We start from the raw sequence: 25,457 nt of genomic DNA, 5'->3' as shown, positions 1-25,457 counted from the left end.
TTAAACAAATAATTTAAGACTGATCTCCAGGCATCCACGCAGCCTCCATGCAGTGAAGCACCCAGTTGTACACAAGTGTCCGAGGACTTATTTGAATGCTTCGTGTGATATTTCTGGAATCTTGCACAAATAATTGTTTTTGTTTTGGAACTTTTTGTTTTTACCTTCGTGTTTTCCATAAAAATAAGATTTATTATTTTCATCATGAATGAGTTTTGAAATGTTGGAATTGCCTTTCTAGTTGGACGAATTTATTCATGTATGGAGCCAACCGTCATATCCTAAATTTTGCAAACTCAAAATCTCATAACTTAAGCACTTTATGGCTTAAAGTTACGAGTTTTTTTAACAAGGCCTAGTAGGCCAAGTAAAATCAAACTCATCTGTATTATGAAAGACGTTTGACGAAGCAGTTGGAAATTTGGGCTCAAAATATATTGCTTGGTTCCCTGCAAATGGACTAATTACCTCCGTCACCAAAGGTGGATGGAGGTTATGTTTTCACCCCTGTTTGTTTGTATGTTTGTCTATGAACAAGATATCTCAAAACGTTTTTGGACGGTTTCGGATGAAATTTGGCAGAGGTTGGCTATGTGACAAAGACGAAATGATTACATTTTGGTGAAGTTCCGGATTCGGATCCGGCTAGTAGAATTTCTTAAGTGATTCTTCACCATTGGGAGATAGGGTCATAAACGATACGTAGCAGGGTATCTCAAAATGTTATGGATGGATTTTGACGAAACTTGTTGAACAGTTTGTGTGTGTGATCAGGAAGAATCGATTCGATTTTGGTGAGATCTGAATATGGATTCAGATATGAGAATTATTTAATTTTTTAAGTGATTCTTCACCATTTAGTGATATGGCCAACCAGGCAGAGGTATGCTCTCTACTGAATGCCGTTCTAGTTTTCTTTGAAATTGGACAGGGTCAATGGAAAGTATGGTCAAACGTAATGTATTGGATATGGAATGATCCTGGTGTATTTATTGATGTCACTGCAGCATCTGATTAAATCACTATATCGGTAAAATATCATTAACGTAAATATTGCATGTACCAGCAAAACTTACACTGTCTAATGGAATGCTTAACTGTGTTGAATTTTGCACTGTAAAGTTTTGGCTTGAACCATGAACAACACGTGATTTTTGTTTATGCTTTCCAGAGAGGCCGTTGTATGATGAAACCAAAAACTTCACTTGCTTGGACGGATCTAAATCTATTCCTTTCGATCAAGTCAACGATGACTATTGTGACTGTCCAGATGGTACAGACGAGCCTGGTAAGCCAAAAGCACAGGCATGTTAGGGCTTCATTTATTTTTTGATTGCCATGTATATTTAAGGGAATATTCACCATTTTCTGATTTTGATGTACCATACTCTGTCACAGAGTGTCGGTGCTGCAAAAGCAGTTTTTTTTGGCAACGAGGCATTATGATTTTGGGTTGTCTGTGTGTCTATGTGTGCATAGCAGATTTACTAACTTGTCAACTACTTAAGGGATTTTGGCCAAACGTGGTACAAGTATGGACTGTGATACAAAGATGAGCTGATTACATTTTGGGGTTCAACAGGTCAAAGTTCATGCCCCTGTGGGAGTCCGAATGGATTCCCATCTGTAGTGAGATGTTTATCTTGTTAAGAGAAGGTTATTTAGCGCCGGCATCTTGTTTCAAATTTGTTTATCACGTGTTTTAATTCTCAGGTTTAATAAATGTCATTTGTCATTGCTGTTTAAAGACGATTGTAAATTTTGAATGATGGTATGTTCCACTAATTGTTTAAATCCTCACATCTCATGACACACCAATCATTATGATCGTCAAAATGTATATTGCCAATAAAGATGAAGAGTATAATTAGTGATAAATCTTTGAGTAATCTGCATTATGAATTATAGATATTGTGTGTTGCTGTGTTTTGAAATACTTAGGAATAAAGTCTACATTGATATAGCCTGGTGTTGGCTTAGCGGTTAGGGTGCTGGCTTGGTATCCTAGGATCCTGAGTTTGAATCGCGGTCGATCGCTGAATTAATGCCAGGGTGGTTGACTCAGCCTCTCATCCTTCCAAGGTCGGCAAATTGAGTACCAGCTCTCTGGGATGAATGATCCCGGTGTGTACCCCGATTTAGAATAGGTGCACCGTATCTCTGTGCATTGTAAGAGGCGACTAAGGGTTGGCGTCAGGAAGGGCATCCGGCCATAAAAACATTGCCTCAAAAAGGGAACCATGATTTCATGGGGCCCGCAAGGCTAATCCCCACTCTAGTGGGGAAAAATGGCGTTAAAACTATCATTCATTCATTCTTTCATTCAAGTCTGCATTGATAATCTGTGAAAGGAAGGAATATGTAAAAATGAAGAAGCTGTTTTGCTCGACAAGAGTTCTTTATAATGGCATGGGTTTTCCAGTCCCTGGTTGAGTCGTTTAAGAGAAAATAGTCATAAACAGATCCCTGCCTCAATCGCTCCCGAAAATAAAAAATGACCCAGGTTTGAATCAAAAACATGCCCACTGCCTATATACATCATCGTTAGATTCCAATTGCACTTACCCAGACACCTGAAGCATGAGGCCTATATTTACTGTGGCCACCACAAGGCCCATGATGCCTATCGGCTCAAACCTTTCAAAATTTGATGATCCTTTTAACAGTTGCTTTGGCCGTTTTACACTGAAGGGAAAACCTGTAGCGAGGGTATGGAGAATGTGAATATGACAGCTCTGAAGAAGTCTTCTGCTTCGTTTAGCACCAACATGGTGCTGGCCATATGATGTCCTACCAATGTGTGAAACGGAATGCTACATGCAAACGGATGGATGAAGCAGCGTATTGACATACAGATAGATGTATAGAGCAGTGTCAAATTCCAAACGTATTGTTGCGGATATGAGGACTGTATTTTTTTGATTGTGTGTATTATTATTGTTGTTTATTCTGCGCCTCCTGCCTCCGGAGCTGTGTAAAGGTCAAAGGGCGTCCCATAATTAGTCCATAAAGCATCCACACCACAGCCAATCATAGAATACCCCTGTTCAATAGTTATATCTTATTATGTGTTTTAGGGTAAGGCTGTGTCTCCCATTAATTTAAATACTCCATTGCACCAGTGAAAGAGATAGATTCCCTTCATTCCCATTCCCAAAAACCTCCATTCCCCCTTTCGTCGATTGGAAACTACCTCCGCTCCAACAATTGCTGCCATTGGCCACGAGGCAGGGTTGGGGAAGAAAGGCGGGTCCCCACCTCGTCATAGAGGGGAGGAGTGAGTCAGCCCCACTCAACCAACCATGAACAAGGGGTTGGACTTGGAGAGGGTGTGGAAAGAAACATCGAGGAGGTTCGCGAAGGTTGAGGGGCGGGGCCTATATAACCCGCAGGCAGGGCGTTTCCAGAAGAGAGATGAGCTTTTACAGAGAGACGAGAGGGAGTCCAAGGAGTTGAGTCCGAGAGAAGTCCAGAGTTGAGCTGCAGATCGAGCCACCGAAACTGCACTTACTGCAGCTCGAGCCACCGCAACTGCATTTGCTGCAGCTGGAGCCACCGAAACTGCAGCCACAGCAGCGTGAGGCCTGGACGGCAGTTTGGAGCAGGGCCGCGAAGGAGCGGCGGCTGCCCACGAGTCGATCGGCTGCAGGACCAGTCGGACCTCCCTATCCCGCCAGCCATCCATCTCCCGCCAGTCCTATCATCATTCCCCGCGTGAGTCTGTCCTTGTTTGTTCTGTCCCTGGGTTAATTAAGACTGTAGGTAAGCTAGCGTTGCACTGTGTATCTAATATCTTCTGTAAATAAACGTGACTGCTTTCTTCCTACTTATATGTGTAAATAATAAATCCAATTACTCTTCTGTACGTCTTCTTCCTCTTTGTATTCGGTCGCTTTAGAGTTTTCCCGATTGAATAGCGGTGGCGCGATCCGGCCAAAGTTTTGGGCAAATCGGGTATTAGTCGGGGAATAACTGTTCGGTCGCGGTTACACCACCGCTCGGTCAAAATAACATCTTTAACCGTGTCCGTAACAGTATCATGTTTGTTAACAGCAAAGATGTCATGGCATATTTCTTAACAGCAAAGAAAAACAAATTAAGGAGCGATAACGCAGTGGTCATGTTGCCAATACCCCGCCTGGGTTTAAGTTTTTGTCTGATTAAAAATATTTTAATTTTTCCTGGAGGTTTGGATTAATTTTGAGCACCTTAAACTGAATTTTTTTTTCTCTCCAAGGAGGGTTCCCGTGTTTCAGAGTTGATCAGACAGACAGACAGAAAGACAGATGGCATTAGCTTCATATATACAGGCGTGGCCAAAATTATTGGCACCCTTGCAATATATATATTTATATATTTTATATTTTATATTTTTTTATTTTTCAAATAATGCACCATTTCTTCCAGAAAATTGTTAAAATTTAAAAATATTTTGGTATCCACATGTGCATTTCTTTGGTTTGCAGTGGAACAAAACAAAAAAAGCTGAAAAATATAACTAAATCTTTGCTTATTCCACACAGAAATCCTAAAATGGCCCAGACAATATTATTGGCACCTTTTAGATGTTGAAAAAAAGAATTAGATTTCAAGCAGGTGATTATCCTTTACTTTGCAATTGAACTCAGCTGTGGTGAGTTGCAGGTACCTGCGATATATAAAAATCACTCATTCAACCAGTTTGAATAGAGAAAAGGAGTCGTTATGCTTTTTTGCGTCACTGTGTGCACCACAATGAGCATGGAGAAAAGAAAGAAAACCAGAGAATTGTCTGAGGAGGTCAGACACAAAATTGCAGCCAAGCATGGACAATCTCAAGGCTTCAAGTCTATCTCCAGAGATCTTGATGCTCCTGTGTCCACCATACGAAATGTTATCAGGAAGTTCAAGGGCCATGGCACTGCAGCCAACCTCCCTGGATGTGGCCGCAAGAGGAAACTTGATCGAAGATTGCAGCAAAGGATTGTTCGAATGGTGGAGAAAGCACCTCAATCAACTGCCAAACAGATTGAAGCTGACCTTCAGACACAAGGTTCGACAGTTTCAACTCGCACCATCTATCGCCAACTCAATGAAAGGGAGTTCTATGGTAGGAGACCTAGGCTGAGAGATAGACATAACAAATCCCGACTGGAGTTTTCCAAACACACCTGCACAAGCCCAAATCCTTCTGGGAGAATGTCCTGCGGACAGATGAGACAAAATAAGAGCATTTATGGTAAAGCACATCATCTCCATGTTTACAGAAAACAAAATGAAGCCTTCAAAGAAAAGAACACTTTCCCTACAGTCAAACATTGAGGAGGTTCAGTGATGTTTTGGGGTTGCTGTGCTGCTTTGCACTAGAAGAGTGGGCCAAACTGCCAGTAGAGAGGTGTAGGAAGCTCATTCATGGCCATCGGAAGTGCTTGGCAGCAGTTATTTTGTCCAAAGGCTGTGCTACTAAATATCAAGTCTCGGGTGTCTTTTTGTCAATGCCATTTATTTTTATTTTCTGATTAAAAAGGATATACACTGTTGGCCATAAAGATTGAATAAAATATTTTTGACATGATTCCACAGTTTCCTTGGTATTTGACAGTCTACGTGTAAAGAAAAGGGTAATTGAGTGATTACATAACGTTTCCCCATTACACAGGTGATATGGTAACATTGAAAAAATGTGTATTACGTAATAAATTTTTTTGTTAGGGACTATAAAAGCCCATGCATGTGATATTCTGTCCCTTTCCCTGATTCAACACTGTGTTAAACGAGGCTGGTTTTTTTTCGAGTTCCTTGTACCGTTTGCAAGAAAAATCGGTAGAGACGTTCCCTGGGCTATGCCTGGTCCAACGGAACCAGCAATACGCGAGAGAGTGGTAGCACTGCGGCAGGAGGGCTACAAACAGAGTGATATCGCAGATGTCGTCGGGATATCACAGAGTACAGTCTGTAAGATCCTGAAACGTCAACGTGAGGCGGGGAATGTGCGGCCGCGGAAACCCCCAGGACGTCCAAGATTAACCACGAGACGAGATGATCGCCAACTGTTGAATCTCTGCCGCAGAAACCGGAAAATGCCGACGAGTCGTCTTCGTCGCTTGTGGAGGAGACATCATGGGATCCACGTTTCCCGGTCAACCGTTAATCGGAGAATGCTCCAACATGGTTACCGAGCACGACGTTTGACTAAATGTCCACGCCTGGCTGTTCACCACAGAGTTGCTCGTCTTCGCTGGGCTAGGGAGCACAGAAGGCTTCATCCTGGACACTGGCGACATGTTGTCTTCACGGACGAGAGCCGCTACATCCTTGACCGTACAGATGGGAGACAACGAGTTCGTCGATTACCCGGGGAGAACCTTCGTGATGACTGCATCCACGAGACGACTCAAGGTGGTGGCGGCTCAGTGATGATATGGGCCGGCATCCATTATGGAGGGAAAACGCCACTGGTGGTTCCGGACGGAAACGTCAATGCCGTCGTGTACCGGGATGTCTTGGAGTACCACTGCCTTCCACATGCAAGACGAGTGTATGGACACAATTTCCGACTGCAGGACGACAACGCTAGACCGCACAGGGCCGCTGCAGTAAGGGAATACCTTGAGGCAGAGGGCATGGAGCAGTTGCCATGGCCAGCTTGCTCGCCGGATATGAACCCCATAGAGCATGCATGGGATGTCCTAGGCCGAGCCATCAACGACAGAGATGTTATTCCTCAAACTTTGCAGGAGTTGGCCGACGCTCTGAGGGAAGAATGGGATGCTATGCCTGTTGACGTCGTCAACAAGCTAGTGGACAGCATGCCACGACATCTGCACGCCCTGATTCGTGCCAGGGTTGGACATACCTGGACATACCAGGGTTGGATTCAAACGCTATTAGTGACTGAGTAACAACAAGGACTCTACTGTGATGCAAATTGATCCATGAAATCACCCCAAAAAATGTTATCTGGAAAACTGACAGAGATTAAAAAGAAATGTGTCATGATCCTTAATTTACTGTCTATTGTCGTCATTGTCGTTTTACGCTCAAGACACCAACCGATTAGGACTGATTAATTAATAAAAATCACTGTCAAATGTGCGTAAGAGACAGAATAATAAAGAAAAGTGGTTATATGCACCATAAATGCCAATGGTAATTTAGATTGAAATAATGATGCAATGAAAAGTTGTTGAAAAAAAAAAATTCCATCTTTATGGCCAACAGTGTATTAAGTTCTGAATCAAACGCAAAGGTTCTGTAATATAAACAGTGAAATGAAAAATTGTGGCGACCAAATACTTTTGTCAATTTCAACTTATTTTTAGACAAAATTTAGCCAGCACCTGATCATGCCGCCACTTGTACCTTCCTGCTGCCATTGCTACTGAGCATGCCCTCAGTGCATGCTGCACCGTTCCCAAACCTCCACACAAAGAACATCTCTCCTCCTGCAACAACCCCCACAATCTCAAGTTTACTGGTGATGGAAGCACATCATACGTTGCCTGTAACAGGAAACTCAACAATATTGGCTCCATTCTCCAAATCTCTTTCCACTTCAATGTACTCACCTGCACACCTTCCCACCACGTCCAAACACCTTGCTGTGCCTGTCCGACTGCTTTCACATATCTCCCCCCCTCCTCCTTTCTTCTCACCCCCCTCTCAACCATCTTCCTCCTCTCTTTCACACATGCCTTTCCCCATCGCGCATGCTTCATCCACCCCGAGCCATGCTTCCCATGCTGTACCATCCCCACGACCTCCTCCTGTTGCAACCGCTCGTCCATCTCATCCACCTTTGCTCTTGCATTCCAATTCCGACTTCCCTCCTCTGGGAGAGCATTCTTTACCACTGAATCACTCGAATCCCGCAACATCATGAACTCCCGCACCCTCACCACCTTAAACTCCTCGGTTAAGGATGTCAAGGGAAACCGGAGTTTTCCACCCTGATCATAAAAGGCAATGTTCGTAAAACAACGTGGCACTCCCAACCACCTCCTCACAAACCCGCTCACCACAACCTCCATCCTCTCTACATGCCCAATCGCAATATCATACATCATCAATCCTCTTCAAACTTCTCAAGAGCTTGTTCCTCACCTCCTCCACCCTTGCCACATCATTCAACTCCACTGTATACCATCTTCCCAAACTCTTCACATGGGCCTCTATCAATGATGGAACCACCTCCCCGCCCAGCTCAAACTTGAGCATGTTATCCACCACTCCTCGTCTCACCACCGCTCTCCGCGACTTTTTTGCTTTAATGCCCATTCTTGCCTACCGCGTCAACCTTTCCAGTTGTCCCTTACCTCTACTGCTGCATCAGCCGACTATTGGACAACTGTCAGGTCATCCATGAATGCAAACATCGCTGGAAAATTCTGACCTGGGGCTGGCTTCACTTTTTTCCCATGTCCACTCACCGCACTTATCAACAACTCCATAACCAGCACAAACAACATCAGGGAGATGGTACATCCCTTCGGGATCCCCACTTCCAACTTCTGCCACTCTGTTACATAGGACTGTGTCCCAAACTGCATCCAAAACTGATCATAATATCATATATCATAATATGCATTGATCAAAACTTGATCACTCACAAAATTGTGTTATTTGAAAAAATTGCAAGGGTGCCAATATTTTTGGCCACGATTGTACATACATATATATATATATTGTTACGGATCTCAGACGGCACTCCCCTTAGCAAGGGGGGGGGGGGGTTAATCCCCTTGGCCTGTTAAGCTGGCCGTCTCTAGTCCTGGTACTTATAACGCTCTTTTGCGGGGTGAAATTGGTCAGGGTTATTGGTCAAGGTGTTTTCCCGAATACCTTTACGAATCCCTCCGCGAAACAGGGAGACAAGTACCGCTCGAACCACGGACAAGATGGTATTTGCCGAGCGGTTTAGCAATCTGCAGCTCGAGCCATTAACAACGAACTAACCCGACTCCGAGCGTTTGGCCAAAATCGCGCCACAGGTATTCAATCAGGGAAAACACTAAAGCGACTGGATGAGAGGAAAACCCAAAGAATGAGAAGGAACAGGTGTAATTTATTAATTATGTACAAAACCAAAGAAGAAGAGGAACCGAAAGTAATATACAGAAGAAGAAGAAGAAGAAGATACACAGGGCAGCCTTAAACAGTCTTATATTATCAACGCCCAAGACAGACAAACAGACTTACACGAAAGGGAATAGCAGGCAGGAATGACTGGACGAAGGAGAAGGTCCAGGTGGGACAGCAGGGCTGGAAGGTTCGGGCAGAGGCACAGCATGGAGGTCCGCTCCAGGTCCACGCTCCGGACTGGAAGCGAACAGCCAGCGGCAGCTTCACGTATTCGTTCACGCGGTAGGGCTTTTCGAAGCAGCTTGTCAAAGAGCTCCGCGCAGCTTCGTCTCTCTCAGCCAAACCTCAACAAGCGCCGTCTCCAACCCAAGTCGACTCTCGTTCATCTCCGTTCATCTCCTTCAAAAGGCTTCGCGCTGGCGCTTATATTACGTGCCTCTAAATCAATGCGCGCTTCATAGAGCCACGCCCATGATGGTACCTCGCTACCCAGCCCTGGTTGGTCGGTAAGGGCTTGCTGACTCCACCTCCGATGACGAGTCGACGTGCCACACCTTGTTCTGGCGGCTCCGCCCCCTCCTTCCTCGGCTTGACCGCATGGCTAATGGCGGTTTGGGGCCAACAACCGCATCAAGGCAAGGAGCAGCGAACGCTGCTCGACCGTTACTTTGCGGAGACACGGGTGAGGCGATTGGGGAAATTGAAAGGGACCTATCTTATTTGATTAATGCAACGCAGATTCAACTATTGGGAACAGATCCTTAACTGAAACACATAATAATGAAATAACTACGGAGAGGTTCTATGGTTCGCTACGTGTTGTACATGGACTAACTAAGGTGCGATCTTCAACAAGCCAATTGATGGGGATATTTACAGGGGAACATTTATAAGGGAAACATTTACTAAAATTTACTAGTGAAGGTTCTAAAAACCGTAAATATATATATATATATATATATATATATATATATATAATATATATATATGTATGTATGTATGTATGTATATATGTATATAATATATATACATGTATGTATGTATGTATGTATATATGTATATATGTATGTATATATGTATGTATATATATATATATATATATATATATATATATATACATATATATATATATATATATATATATATATATATATATATATATACATACATATATATATATATATATATATATATATATACATACATATATATATATATATATATATATATATATATATATATATATATATATATATATATATATATATATATATATATATATATATATATATATATACAGTGGTACCTCGGCTTACGAGTGCCCCAACGTACGAGTTTTTCGGGATACGAGCCGTCGCTCGGGCGGTTTGTTGCTTTGGGATACGAGCCGAGATCCGATGTACGAGCTCAAAAAATTTATTTTTTTGAATTTTCCGGTTGTGGCTTCCGGTTCCGGTCACGCGGTTATCTTGCCGTGAAAGCATCTCTGCTTGGATATAAAACACGCAATCGTCGAAATACATGAGCGAGGAATCTCCTTGCTCCAGCCGGTGACGTCATCGGCGGGGATCCCCGCCTCCAGAGTGGCTGGTCACGTGACCGCCAAAGCGTGTCGCGCGTGCGGGTATAATGAGCTACACCTGTGGATCACGTGACCACGGAAGCACGCCTCGCTTGAGAGGCATGGCTTTCGGTTTGCGTTTTGCTTTATAAGGCGCGATAAATGGGCTTTTGAGTGTTAGCGGTTCATGGCGTTGACGGTTCATGGCGGTTGACGGTTCATGACGGTTCATGACGGTTCATGGCGTTGACGGTCAAAAACCCATTACATCAATTTTACCAGGCACTGTACAGTAAGTACAGTGGACACCAAATGCACGGTGGAAGGCTAGAAGTAGAAGATCGTCCAAGACAAGTGAGAATAAGCCATACTTTGGAGGAGATGACGTCATTCGCTGGTCCGATAACCAAAGATGTGGTATAAAAAACCAGGTGAGCTAACAATGCAGCAATGAAGGAATTCGGCCAAGGCACCGGCACACAACGACCTACCTACATCGAAAGACTCAATGCCAATGGTGACAGAAGCCAAGACGGCCGGCTTAAACACCGCCGAAAGACCACGGTGTACCAACTTACGATGCAGAACATCTTGCACTTAATATGATGACAACAGGTGCCATCCTCTGACGTACCATTACAGGTACAGGTACAGTACACGTGAGCACAGAGCAAAAGTTCACTGAAACCGAGATTAAGAAAAAAGAAAAAACACCTCGTGGTCCGTGCTCGATATCCGAGTTTCAATCTTTTCAAACACATGATGCTCTCGGTCACGGTATCTCCTGCGAGCTGCTTCTCCTTCAACCACACAAACAACAACTTCTCCATATCTTCATGGATAGAGGTCCGGAGCTTTGAAATAATCGTAACGCCCTTGGCTGGCGTTATAGCCTTTATGGACTCCTTCTGCTTCAAAATCGTACATATCGTAGAAGGAGTACGATCGTACTGCCTCGCCAAGTCGACAACACGCACACCTCACCTGGCATGCTCTTCTCCTCTGCTTAATAAAACCAGTTTATTTCTTTACATTCTCTTGTATTATGTACAGTATATACGAGGTCGTGCTTGTTTATACATTATTTGTTATTTATAAAGTACATTTTTGTTATTTAAAAGCACCTAACAAAAAAAATTGGTGTTTTTTTTTTGAGGCTGGAACGGATTAATAGCATTTCAATGCATTTGAATGGGAAAATTTGCTTTGACTTACGAGCGATTTGGCTTACGAGCTCCGTCACGGAACGGATTAAACTCGTAAGCCGAGGTACCACTGTATATATATATATATATATATATATATATATATATATATATATATATATATATATATATATATATATATATATATCTACACAGTGGAACCTTGACTTACGAGTTTAATCCGTTCCGTGACCGAGCTCGTAACTCAAATTGCTCGTATCTCAAATCAAATTTCCCCATTGAAATGCATTGAAATGCTATTAATCCGTTCCAGCCCGCCAAAAACCACACCAATTTTTTTTAAATATACAGTATATATAAAAATATCTCGCGCTTTATATTTCACCTGTATGCAGGATACAAGTTGGCAGGATGGCCTGGACTGGAGGTACGCACACTTGACTCTAAAGTCTAAACTGTCCAGCCTGGGTTTGAATCCCGACCCAGCTATAACCTGTCATGGGTGAATCACAGGCAGGGTGATTCATCAATAGTCTAGTAGGAAGACTAGGTCCCCCTGCACCCCCCGGAGATATACTTCTAATCAGTGTTTCTAGATTGGAAAAAATGTGTAGAAAATGACTAGCTATGGCCCCAAGCTGAAAAAATGTCCCACATACCATTTTTATGCAAATTACTGCTGCCATTATCAAAAAAACGATTTTTGACATATCTCAGCCAATATTGCAGATAATTGAAAAATGAAGGTGTCTAGACCCATGTTTTGAAGGGCATAGATCATGATAGAACTATTCATAACATGATTACATGTGTCTATGGTATACTAGTATGCTAATTAGTGCTTTATTTACAAAATAATCACAGTTTTACGAAATAATAGACTCATATTAAGGTCCGTCTACACAGACGTTAACACAAAGTTTTATTTTTCTAAATATTACAACTGTCAAAATAGTCCTAGCACTCAATGTGACCACTCTTCTCTTGCTTGTTTTAGATAAACATCATTAGCATTAGTGATTCTACACTGAGTCAGTCATCATCATTTTCATCGAAATCGTCAGAGTCAAACTCTTCTTCTCCTTCCTCTTCCTCCTCCTCTTCGTGCTCTCCTGTGTTCAGAAGATCCACCAGTGAGGTTGGTAGGATGGGACCACTGGACCACATTGGTTTCAACAGTCCTTCATCAGTCCTTATCCATCCTTGCTCCTCATAAGGTTTTGGCTTTTCGATGATAGGTTGATCGGCTCTTTTGTACAATGCTACGCGGTGGTTCACACGCTGGATGTGCGGCTTCAGGGCAGACTGGCATGGAGGAAGGCGAGCCAGATCAACCTTGGACTTGGATGTGAGGGTCTTGTCCTCTCCCACCATTTTTCGTAGCAGCTTGGCACGGACAATGTCCACTGATGACTCGCGACTCTGGCCGTACATCACACAGGTGAATTTTTCTAACTGCCTCTCCACCTCAGGGTTGGCATCCCAGTTGTCACCCAGTTCACCGAATGCCCTGTGAAACCTGGGATTCTTCTCCAGCTTTTTCAAGGGCCCGACTTTTCCCTTCCCTTTGAAGGCACTGGTGCAGTCTTCTCCGCTGAACACATAGTACCCCAGGAGAGTGGCACAGTAGTCCTCTCCCAGGGATTCTGCCAGCTCAGAGACGTTGACAAGTTGGCGATGCTTCCCTGACCCTGTATCCAGGTACACCGTCAGCTTGATGTTGTGGGCATGGTGGAGCAGGATCAGGAGGATGTCTGTGTCCGGTGTTCTGACTACAGCGTTCTTGTATCCGATGGTAGCAGCATGATGGAGGTACAGAACCACCTCACACACTGTTTTGAGGCAAAAGAGGGACTTTGCGTAGGCCTTTCCACTGAGAACACCTTTGAGAGATCCACTTGTTACTAGTTGTGCCTCAAAGAGAATCTCTGCATATCCAGAACCACGCATCTTGTGTCCAGTGAGCATCCCGATGTAGTTCATGGATGTGTGGAAGGGTCCAATCGTTACTACATGACTAGCAAATTCATTTGGCCAGCGCCAGATGATGGGAAGGGCTTTCATGCAGACACCCAGATCAAATGTATTCAGGACCCATCTCTGACCCACCTCAGCAGTTGCTGCCTCGGAACGCTTCAGTAGCTCACGAACAACTGCGTTGTCTGTGATCGGTTGGTGGATAGGCGTGCAGTAGTCGACTGTTGATTTGCTGGGTGGGGGAGAACCAGTTGCAGAGGTGGAACCCCCTAGCCCAGGCACAGGCTGCAGGCCACAGCTTCCGATGTATCTGATGAAGAGCCAGATGTAGTACTCTTGCATCGTAGTGGCATAGACTGTGTCATTCTCTGCTGGCGGTGTGAATGATGAGCCTTCAGGGAACTTCGGGCCAACGCGAGTAAAGTGCAAGGGTGGGAGAGTTTTTGGTGTGTCGACCTTCAGGCTACGCTGTTGTGACCTATTGATGGTAGGTAGCATTCGGTCCTTGCTGCTCTCGAACCCGGGCTTGACCTCCTGCACCATGATTCCTCCAGCACTGTTTACAATGTTGCTGCCGTGCACACTGGTAGTGGTTTTATTCAAGTTGTCCCACTCACAGTGGAATACAAGGTTGCCCTCTCCTGTCACAATTTGTGGTGTACGATAAGTTGAGACTTCATCCAGGACCTTGGCGAGAGCAGTTTCCAACTCCAAGGCGAAATCGTAGCTCTCAGAGTGTCCAAGCCTGTGTAGTATTGTGGTGAGCTGTTTGCTTCGGAACAGGTGCCTTACAGTCACACAGAGGAGAATGTGCTTTGGTAACTTCCATTTTCCATCTGACACTGCACGGCACAGATCTTGTCCAATGGAGAAGACCAGACGCTTCACCTTTTCTGTCTCGATGCCCTCCTTGCCAGTCATTAGCACGCTGAGAAAGCGGACAAGGTCTGGAGGTAGGATGTCTTCAGGATTGAGCTCCATGTCTTCAGCTGTTGGTGGCCATGGTTGGTCTTTACACTCTCTGAAAGCCTGTAGAATACCCTGGCGAAGTTGGAGGGCAACATTTTGGTTCTTGTTTGTGCTTCCGAGTGTGAATGCTCGTGCGAGAGCATTGGAAACTGTTATGTTTGAGCTGTGCACAAGCCAGAAAGAAATGACATCACATTTGTCATGATCAACCTTCGTGAAGTGGATATGCTCCTTGATTGGGTCATTCTGTAGGCGTTTCAGTAGTTTCTCTGACCGATAATTTGAGTTCTCATATCCATTCAGTTTCAGTTCCTCGACATAGAGCAAGCGCAAGGAAGAAAGCTGTAGAACTTTATTCTGCTGGATGACCTGGGTTTGAATGTGTTCCAGTACTGAGTTGAATGCCTTTTCATGGGCGGCTGACATGCAAGCCTGCTCCTTTGGTGCTTCGGCTCTGTGAATCGCACGCTCATAGTTGTAGAATGCTGTGCGGAAAGCTTTAAAACATGACGGATGGTGTTTGGCCTCACATGCAAAGAGGTCTTTGTTTTTCACCTTTCGATGGAGTCGATAGAGACCCATTTTCTCAGCCCGTGTTTCGATTTGCTCCCATGCATTTTCTTTGTTTTTAAAGGATGGGAAGGTTGTAGGCCTCTCAGTATTGCGATGAGCATCTTTGGTCTCAAATTTCTCACAAAATATACACTCTGGCGGGAAGATGGGTTCAGCAGAACCTCCTGGTTTACGAGGAGAGTGATGCCATGATGAGGTTGATGGCCCTGGTTCTGTATCATCTCCCAGACGATGAAAGTGGCGGACAAAGTGCTTATAACACTTGCTGTGATATCCTACTCTTTCTAGGTCATCAGGAAGAGTTGCCGGGATCTGATCACATACTGATTGCATACGACATGGGGAGTCATGCGGTTGGTTGAGACGTCTATCCCGGATCTTTTGAAGCAGTTGCAGTTTTTCTGAAGCAGATCCTTTAATTTTACGGAGGGGCGTGAAATCCCCATGATCAGACATGGATGGTACATGAAGGATGCATGTAGGAGGAGAGCTTTGGGCTGCAGGTTCTACACTCCGTTTTCTTTTGGGCATGCTTGCTGTCGATGTCTACCATCACTGTTAAATGACAAATAAGAAATCACGAATGATGTTAAAAGTGCCTGTGAAAGGAGGCTCTGAGTTTTCAGTGAGGTAACAGAGGTTCTGAGTCATGTTCTACACTAGGGTACTTTTTAGCTGACTAAACCATGTTTAGTGGCATCAAAAGTGCTAATAGCTAAAACATCTAAATTCTTCCACACTAACGTTAGCTATCTAGGCCAATGAAACATTGTGCTAAGTTACTGTAGCTAGCTCAGCTGTCGTGCCTCTTTCTGGTTCAATTCATATACAGAAGTCAACAGATATGTCTCATGTTTGGCATTAACAAAAGTTTAAGTTACACCGACATTAGGAACATACTGTACATAGATGAGGCTAGCTTTAACGTTAGCTAACATGGTGCTAGCTGGCTCAGCTGTTATTCTGCCTGTTTATGATTTCATGCAGAAACTGAAGTCAAGAGTGTGAGTAACATTATAGTTAGCATCTTACCTGGCTAGATTGGAGGATGAATACCAAGAACAACACACAGATGGAATGGAAGACTGAACTTTCAACTGAGGTATTCAATAACATCAACGTTACCAATTGATACGAGCGCGCGACATTACCAATTGATACGAGCGCGCGAGCGCGCATGTTACATGGATGGAAATGTAAAATGGCAGCTATAGCAGCACTAATTTGGATCTCTAGTCTGTCATTTCTGCACTGTGATTGGATAACATAAAAAAATATGTTTGGGAGTTAACAGCAGGAGTTGGTAGATTTTACGTGGGCTGGGTGAGAAACCTTTAAATAAGCAAGTGAAAATCTCTCGCAATACAAAGTCAATGGTGGGAAGAAAAGTTGAGTGGTACCAATGTTACTGCCAATGTCCCGCCCCTATGCAAGACTCAGGAGCATCTTGTTGACATTTAACCTTGAAAATACCTGGGTTTAGACCCCTTATGTACCATGTTAAGTTATCTGCAGTATTAACGTATCCTTATCATTTGTAAAACTGATTATTTTGTAATTACAGCATTAATATGCATACTAGTATACCATAGACACATGTAATCATGTTATGAATAGTTCTATCATGATCTATGCCCTTCAAAACATGGGTCTAGACACCTTCATTTTTCAATTATCTGCAATATTGGCTGAGATATGTCAAAAATCGTTTTTTTGATAATGGCAGCAGTAATTTGCATAAAAATGGTATGTGGGACATTTTTTCAGCTTGGGGCCATAGCTAGTCATTTTCTACACATTTTTTCCAATCTAGAAACACTGATTAGAAGTATATCTCCGGGGGGTGCAGGGGGACCTAGTCTTCCTACTAGACTATGGGTGTACCGCTAAACTGGGCGCCCCGTTTGCGTCCCATTAGTTGTTGGATGTTAAGGATCTCACCGTGTTTTCCACAAAGAGAAGGCGAGCTATCGCCGGCACTCTGAACAAGTTGACGGCAGAGATACTGTACTTGCACGGCATGATAACCACGTGTCGCACGATCTCTTGTCATGGTCCACAAGATTATCACAGAGAGGTGCAGCTTCCAGCGTTTCGAGATCTGATCCAGGCCTATCCAACGAGACCGGTCCCAGCGTTCTAGGCCCGGTGGTTGTCTCAGACGGACCCGACAACGGCAGTGTTCGTTTTAACTCGATTCGATTCGAGCGCCGACGTGCCGGCGAACAAAACCGGTCATATCTTTTGAACGCGTGGCCCGATTTTTACAAAATAAACTTTTTCTTGAAGGTCTGAACCGTGCGCTCAAAACGATACCGAGTTTGACCCTGAGAGAGCCGTTTTGCGCCGGCAAAGGCGCCTTGTGTGACGTGAGGACCACGTCGTGCTGCATAGATTATCATAAATTATCATATCATTATCGGCGGCGTTATATATCATTAGCGCTATACGACAGAGATACTGTACGTGCACGTCAAGATAACCACGTGACCGGAGCCCACCTGGCGGCGGAAACTCAAAATAACCGAAATGCGAAAACTAAAATGCAGCGCTATACTACGACAGAGATACTGTACGTGCACGGCAAGATAACCACGTGACCGGGTGGCGAAAGCTCGTAACTCGGATCTCGGCTCGCATCTCAAAGCAATAAACTGCCAGAGTGACGGCTCGTATCTCGAAAAACTCGTAAGTTGGGGCACTCGTAAGTCGAGGTTCCACTGTATATATATATATATATATATATATATATATATATATATATATATATATTTTAACGGTTTTTAGAACCTTCACTTTATAAAATAATAAGCCTTGTAAATAATTCCCTGGAAATATCCCCATCTTCCAAAGGTCAAAGGTCGCACCCTAGCGAGTCCATATTGCAACACGTAGGACACCATAGGAACCTTTCAATTATTTCATTAGTATGTGTTTCAGGTAAGGCTCTGTTTCCAATAGTTTGACTCTGCGTTGCATTAATCAAATAACCTAGGCCTCTTTTCAAATCCTGTTCATTTTGCGGCTTTACTCCCTCCAAATTGGGTTCCCTTGCTTGCCAGTAGCGTTCGCTGCCTGGCTCAAGACGCCATTAACCACGCGGTCAAGCTGGAGAAGAAGGGGGCAGAGCGCCAAGAGCGAGGCGTAGCCCTGTTAAGGGCGGAGTCGGTGAGCCCTCGCGACCAACCAGGGCCGAGGCGAGCTTACCGGTGGGTGTGTCCTAAAAGCCTGCGGCTTGATACGCGAGCGCGTAATATAAGCGCTCGCGTGGGACTATTACAGGAGTTGAGCAAGAGTGAGGTTGGAGACGAGCAGAGAGAGTGAGAGACCCGGTTTGGAGACAGAAGTTGCGTGAGAGAGTCGGTCCGCTCGCGCCGACAATACCGCGGCAATACCAACCGCGCTGCCTGCCGGGTTTCGCCGCGGAACCAAAGCGTGGACCGGAGTGGAGTGTGAACCGGGGCCGGAGCCAACGTTGGCCCATCTGCTTGGACCTTCCTTCCTGCCATTCCCCTTTCGTGTAAGTCTGTTTGTATTGTCCTGGGCGTGTTAATTAAGAGTGTATAAGATTGCCCTGTGCCTGCTGCTTCTTCTTCTTCCCTTGTACATGCCCTTCTTTCGTTTCCTCTTCGGGTTTTTTGTACGTAACTAATAAATCTTTGTTCTCCCTTTACTTTGGTTTCCTCTCATCCGATCGCTTTCGTGATTTCCTCAATTGAGTACCGGTGGCACGATTTGGCCAATCGCTCAGAATCGGGTTAGTCTATTGCTAACGGCCCGAGTCGCAGCTCGCTTCGCTCGGCGTATCCATTAACGCTGCGGCTCGGGTGGAAGTTATCTCCTCGCTTTACGGTCGGGTTCGAAAGCAGGTATTTGGGACTGCATTGACCAATCGCCCTGGCAAATACGGACCGGAAGTGACGTCATAATTTCCAGGATCGGAGACGGCCAGCTTAAAAGACAAGGGGACTAACCCCCCCTTTGGTAAAGGGAGTGTCGTACTCCGAATCCGCAACAATATATATATATATATATGTATATATATATATATATATATATATATATATATATATATATATATATATATATATATATATATATATATATATATATATTATATACCGGGTCTATATATATATATATATATATATATATATATATATATACACACACACACACACACACACACACACACACACACACACACACACACACACACACACACACACACACACACACACACACACACACACACTTGGCATTTAATATGGAATTTTTTTTTGTGGGCGGTGAACTTACTTTTCAAGATGTCTTAGAACCAAAAGTTCATTGGAATTATGTTGAAATTATTCTAGATTTTGTTAACGTGACCTTTAAAAGAAACAAAAACCACATTTGACATTTCAAAACAAATAAATTGATCCTTGAAAGTGATGAAAACTGATATCGAACTCAATTCATGGACAGTACCGTGTTAAACTTCTGTACGTTTTCCAGAAGTATCTCTTTATTTTTCACATTAGCCAAATTTGTTTTTAACAAAAACAAAAGTTAAATTACGACTGGGATTACGGACAGTAAAATTACAGTTCAGTACTTCGTGTAACCCCCACGAGCATTCAGGAGAGCACGTACACGTTGAGGCATGCTGTCCACGAGATTTGCCAAGGTTTGGACAGGAATCGCTTGCCATGCAGTGACAATAGCCTGCTGCAATTCACGCACAGAGGTCGGCTGCTGGTCCAAGTGGTTGATTTGACGCATTAATTCTGCCCGCAAGTTCTCTATTGGATTCGTATCCGGGGACATGGCAGGCCACTCCATATGCTCTTCACCATGGTCAGCAAGAAAGTGTTGGATCATGCGAGCACGATGAGGCCGTGCATTGTCATCTTGGAAGACAAAGTTTCCTCGAAAGGCTGCACGAGCAAATGGAAGCAATGTTTCTTCCAGAATGGCCCTGTACTTGAACTGATTCAGGTTTCCATTCAGAACAACAAGGTCAGTTTTGCCCCCTGCATGAAAAGCAGCCCAAACTGTCACCCCACCACCTCCAGCTTGGACTCTAGGCACTATACAATCTTCGTTGTAGGCTTCATGCACTTGTCTGCACACTCGGACACGGCCATCTTGATGATAGACCAGAAATCTAGACTCGTCACTGAAGATCACGTGATTCCAGTGTCCTGGCTCCCATTGACGGTGCTCTTTGGCCCACTGCAATCGGCGCTGGCGGTGTTGTCTGGTCAGATGTGGCTTTCTCAGCTGACGCCTGGCACGATAGCCTGCTTGAACCATTCGTTGGTTGACTCGCCTTCTGGATACAGGCACATTTGTCAGTTGCTGCCACTCAGCCCTAAGCCGATTAGCTTACTTGGTACGGCCATTGCGGACTAACCGGTGCAGCTGGCGATCATCCCTCCTTGTGGTTCTGTGGGGACGTCCTGGCCTCGGTATTGGAGTAGTGACACCCCTCTGAGCATTTCGTTTCAGGATCTTTGACACCTGACCTTGAGTGATGCCATACTGCCGAGCAATGGCACGCTCTTTCATGCCGTAATTTCGTAAAGCCACCACTCCATAACAAACAGCATTGTCGAGTTGACGGACCATCTCCAGAGGAAGCGGCAATAACTTTTGGAGATGTGCAGCAGTTGTTTTCCACTAATACAGAACGCAACAACCCTTGTATACCCGACTGTGAAGCCAATCGTCAAATGCACCTGTCCGTACATTTTGCCACGACACCTGTGATATAATCCTGTTGTTGACTTCTTGCTGCGACAGACAATCAGTGACATGGTTCTTTTAACAAATAAATCACCAAAGTGTAAAATAAACTCACAAGATTGAAATACTGAGTTAAGAAAGTAAACCCAAGTCAAGAAAAAAAAAAAATTCCATATTAAATGCCAAGTCTGTATATGTATATATATATATATATATATATATATATATATATATATATATATATATATATATATATATATATACACACACACACACACACACACACACACACACACACACACACACACACACACACACACACACACACACACACACGCCGAAAGCACCCGACGTTGCCCGGGTTCTTTTTCAATGAATTTACTACTATAATTCGGCTTTTACTCGCGGCCATAGAAGATTGACTACTACAATTCAGCTCAGCTTTTAATTGCAAAATCGGCCCAGCCTGTCCGAAGCGGCCTCGACCGGCCTCGCCACCTAGCCTATAACCTTCCCCAGGCCCGTCCCGACATTTTTAGTTCTTTTTGAATAAATCTGGTACTATAATTCAGCTTTTACTCGTGGCCGTAGAAGATTGACTCCTACAATTCAGCTCAGCTTTTAATTGTGAAATGGTCCCAGCTCGGCCTGTCCCGACATTTTTTGTATTGGAGGTTTCTTCCTATCTTTCACCGTTCAAGGGCTTAGCTTGTGCAGACAAACAAACAAACAAAAACTTTCTTTTATATATATATAGAAGATAGAAGAAGATAGAACATAAATATATATACAAAAAAAAAATATATATATATAAATATATATAAATATATATATATAAATATATATAAATATATATATATTTATATATATATATATATATATATACAGACTTGGCATTTAATATGGAATATATTTTTTTTCTTGACTTGGGTTTACTTTCTTAACTCAGTATATCAATCTGGTGAGTTTCTTTTACACTTTGGTGATTTATTTGTTAAAAGAACCATGTAACTGATTGTCTGTCGCAGCAAGAAGTCAACAACAGGATTATATCACAGGTGGCGTGGCAAAATGTACGGACAGGTGCATTTGATGATTGGCTTCACAGTCGGGTATACAAGGGTTGTTGCGTTCTGTATTAGTAGAAAACAACTGCTGCACGTCTCCAAAAGTTATTGCCGCTTCCTCTGGAGATGGTCCGTCAACTCGACAATGCTGTTTGTCATGGAGTGGTGGCTTTACGAAATTACGGCATGAAACAGCCTGCTATTGCTCGGCAGTAAGGCATCACTCAAGGTCAGGTGTCAAAGATCCTGAAACGAAATGCTCAGAGGGGTGTCCCGACTCCAATACCGAGGCCAGGACGTCCCCGCAGAACCAGAAGGAGGGATGATCGCCAGCTGCACTGTTTAGTCCGCAATGGCCGTACCAAGTCAGCTAATCGGCTTAGGGCTGAGTGGCAGCAACTGACAAATGTGCCTGTATCCAGAAGGCTATTCAACCAACGACTGGTTCAAGCAGGCTATCGTGCCAGGCGTCCCCTGAGAAAGCCACGCCTGACCAGACAACACCGCCAGCGCCGATTGCAGTGGGCCAGAGAGCACCGTCAATGGCAGCCAGGACATTGGAATCACGTGATCTTCAGTGACGAGTCTAGATTTCTGGTCTATCATCAAGATGGCCGCGTCTGAGTGCACAGACAAGTGCATGAAGCCTACAACGAAGATTGTATAGTGCCAAGAGTCCAAGCTGGAGGTGGTGGGGTGACCGTTTGGGCTGCTTTTCATGCAGGGGGCAAAACTGACCTGGTTGTTCTGAATGGAAACCTGAACCAGTTCAAGTACAGGGCCATTCTGGAAGAAACATTGCGTCCATTTTCTCGTGCAGCCTTTCGAGGAAACTTTGTCTTCCAAGATGACAATGCACGGCCTCATCGTGCTTGCATGATCCAACACTTTCTTGCTGACCGTGGTGTAGAGCATATGGAGTGGCCTGCCATGTCCCCGGATATGAATCCGATAGAGAAATTGTGGGCAGAATTAACACGTCAAATCGACCACTTGGATCAGCAGCCGACCTCTGTGCGTGAATTGCAGCAGACTATTGTCACTGCATGGCAAGCGATTCCTGTCCAAACCTTGACAAATCTCGTGAACAGCATGCCTCAACGTGTACGTGCTCTCCTGAATGCTCATGGGGTTACACGAAGTACTGAACTGTAATTTTACTGTCCGTAATCCCAGTCGTAATTTAACTTTTGTTTTTGTTAAAAAAAAAATTGGCTAATGTGCAAAATAAAGAGATACTTCTGGAAAACGTACAGAAGTTTAACACAGTACTGTCCATGAATTGAGTTCGATATCAGTTTACATCACTTTCAAGGATCAATTTATTTGTTTCAAAATGTCAAATGTGGTTTTTGTTTCTTTTAAAGGTCACGTTAACAAAATCTAGAATAATTTCAACATAATTCCAATGAACTTTTGGTTCTAAGACATCTTGAAAAGTAAGTTCACCCCCACAAAAAAAATATTCCATATTGAATGCCAAGACTGTATATACATATATATATATATATATATGTACTTTTTTTTCTTTTTTTTTTGTATGCAAGATAGAGGCTCGTGAAAGAGCTAACATTAATCGCACAAAAAGTCAAACCGACACATAAAACACAAAATAAGGGGAGCGGTAGACAAGATGGGGAGAGAGGGGGAAGGACACAAACGCAACATTTGAGAGCAGGGACATGGACAGAACTGTGGGAGGGAGAGGGCTTGGGGGGAGGTGGGAGAGGTATAAAACATATAGACACTGCAAGTACTTCCAGGAAAGATGTTGGAATTTTGAAAAAGTGTATATGGGGTGAATTAGCGGGGGTAGAAAAGATCAAGGTTTTGAATGGGGGAAGATAAGAGATGGTGGTGAACAGCTGTTTTAAAGACCTGGAGGGAAGAGTGGGATTGAAGGGAGTGGGGGAGTTTGTTCCAGAGGTGGTAAAAAAGGGGAATGAAAGAGTGAAGGTGAGCAGAGAGCCTAGATTTTGGCAGTTTAACCATAAGAGGGTTGGTGGCAGCTCTTGTGCGACCTGCAGGAATATTTGGGGGACAGAGCCAGAGAGAGCTGGGGGAGCAAGGCCGGAGAGGAGTCAGTAGAAGACAGAAAAACCACCAACCTATATATATATATGTATGTATGTATGTATATATATGTATGTATATATATATATATATATGTACGTATATATATATATATGTATGTATATATATATATATATGTATATATATATATATATATATATATATATATATATATATATATATATATGTATGTATATGTATGTATGTATGTATATATTGTTACGGTTTTCCTCCGCCCTTCCTACCCTTACCAAGGGGAGATTAAGCCCCTTGTTCTTCTTGGGTCGGCGCAACCGAGACTTGAAACGCCCCTCCCGGGCAAACGCAAGGTAGGGTTTCAGGACAAGCCTCGCACGTACCTAAATACCTGCGCCGCCGCGGAAGCTGGGAATCAGGCGTCGCACGAGCCACGTGTAATTTGGGTACACCGAGCGGATTGCGTACCTCGTGGTCTGTGCAGGTACCGTTAGTATTGGAACTCTATTCGAGCGGTTCTATTCGTACCACGCTTAGTCAATGATGGAAAACACGAGACGGTCGAATAAAGGAAGAACACTATTTAATTATTATTTACACAAGTATGTACAAGTCGGTAGAAAGCAGAGAGACACAGAGCAGCCTTAATCAGTCTTCTATAAATCCCAGACATGGGCCCGATCCCACTCACAAAGGGGAAATGCAGGTAGAATGGTGTTCCTCGCTGAACGGTTGTCCAGGAACGGCCCCGCCCGGCGTGGCTCTCCCGGTCCAGCATGTCCCGCGATGAAGGGAAGCAGGCGGTGGAAGGGATCCTTGTAGTGCGTCGCTCGAACAATGGGCAGAAGAGGCAGGAGGGAACTGTACGCGTCTCTCAGCGCGGCTGGGCGGTTTTCCACAGTGCGTTTAGTTACCGGCGCGCTATCACTCGCGTAACCCAATAGAGGCTCGGCCTCAAGCTCAACCGAGCGTCCAATTTGGTACGAGCGCTTATATCTGGGTTCATGCGCGTCTCCTCTCAGAACTCGTAACTCTCATCAAGCGCCTCTCCCATCACTACTCAAGCTCAACACCCAGCGCCTCTCCCATAACTACTCCACTCACACGGGACTTTAATAACTTGCAAGCTCACCCCTTCGCAGAACTGCTCACCCCGAGCTCATAGCTGACCGAACTGCTGTGGGGGCTTCGCGCAACGGGTTTTATTGCCACGCCCTGAGCCCTCTCGAATGTTCCAACCACACCCTGTGACGCAGTGCCGCAGCCACTCCCTTTGAGCCCTGATTGGCGGCTCGCGCTTACCGT

General features: G+C 44.2%; 1 protein-coding gene across 3 annotated transcripts in view; it reads left to right on the top strand.

Annotated features, from left to right (window-relative positions):
* The window catches only part of PRKCSH (PRKCSH beta subunit of glucosidase II), a 306,309-nt gene that overhangs the window by 4,374 nt on the left and 276,478 nt on the right, over positions 1-25,457 (top strand). For all 3 annotated transcript variants that reach the window (XR_013622808.1, XM_068114189.2, XM_068114202.2), the window contains exon 2: positions 1,172-1,288. Coding sequence is in view for 2 of the 3 variants with exons in the window: in XM_068114189.2 (XP_067970290.2) it covers positions 1,172-1,288 (117 nt within the window). In the remaining variant the exon portion in view is untranslated. The remainder of the gene's footprint in view (positions 1-1,171; positions 1,289-25,457) is intronic.

Source organism: Myxine glutinosa, chromosome 1 (genome assembly GCF_964187855.1).
Source record: "Myxine glutinosa chromosome 1, kmMyxGlut1.1, whole genome shotgun sequence".
NCBI lineage: Eukaryota > Metazoa > Chordata > Myxini > Myxiniformes > Myxinidae > Myxine > Myxine glutinosa.
Note: the sequence above shows the minus strand (reverse complement) of the source record. Positions and strands in the feature narration are given on the sequence as shown.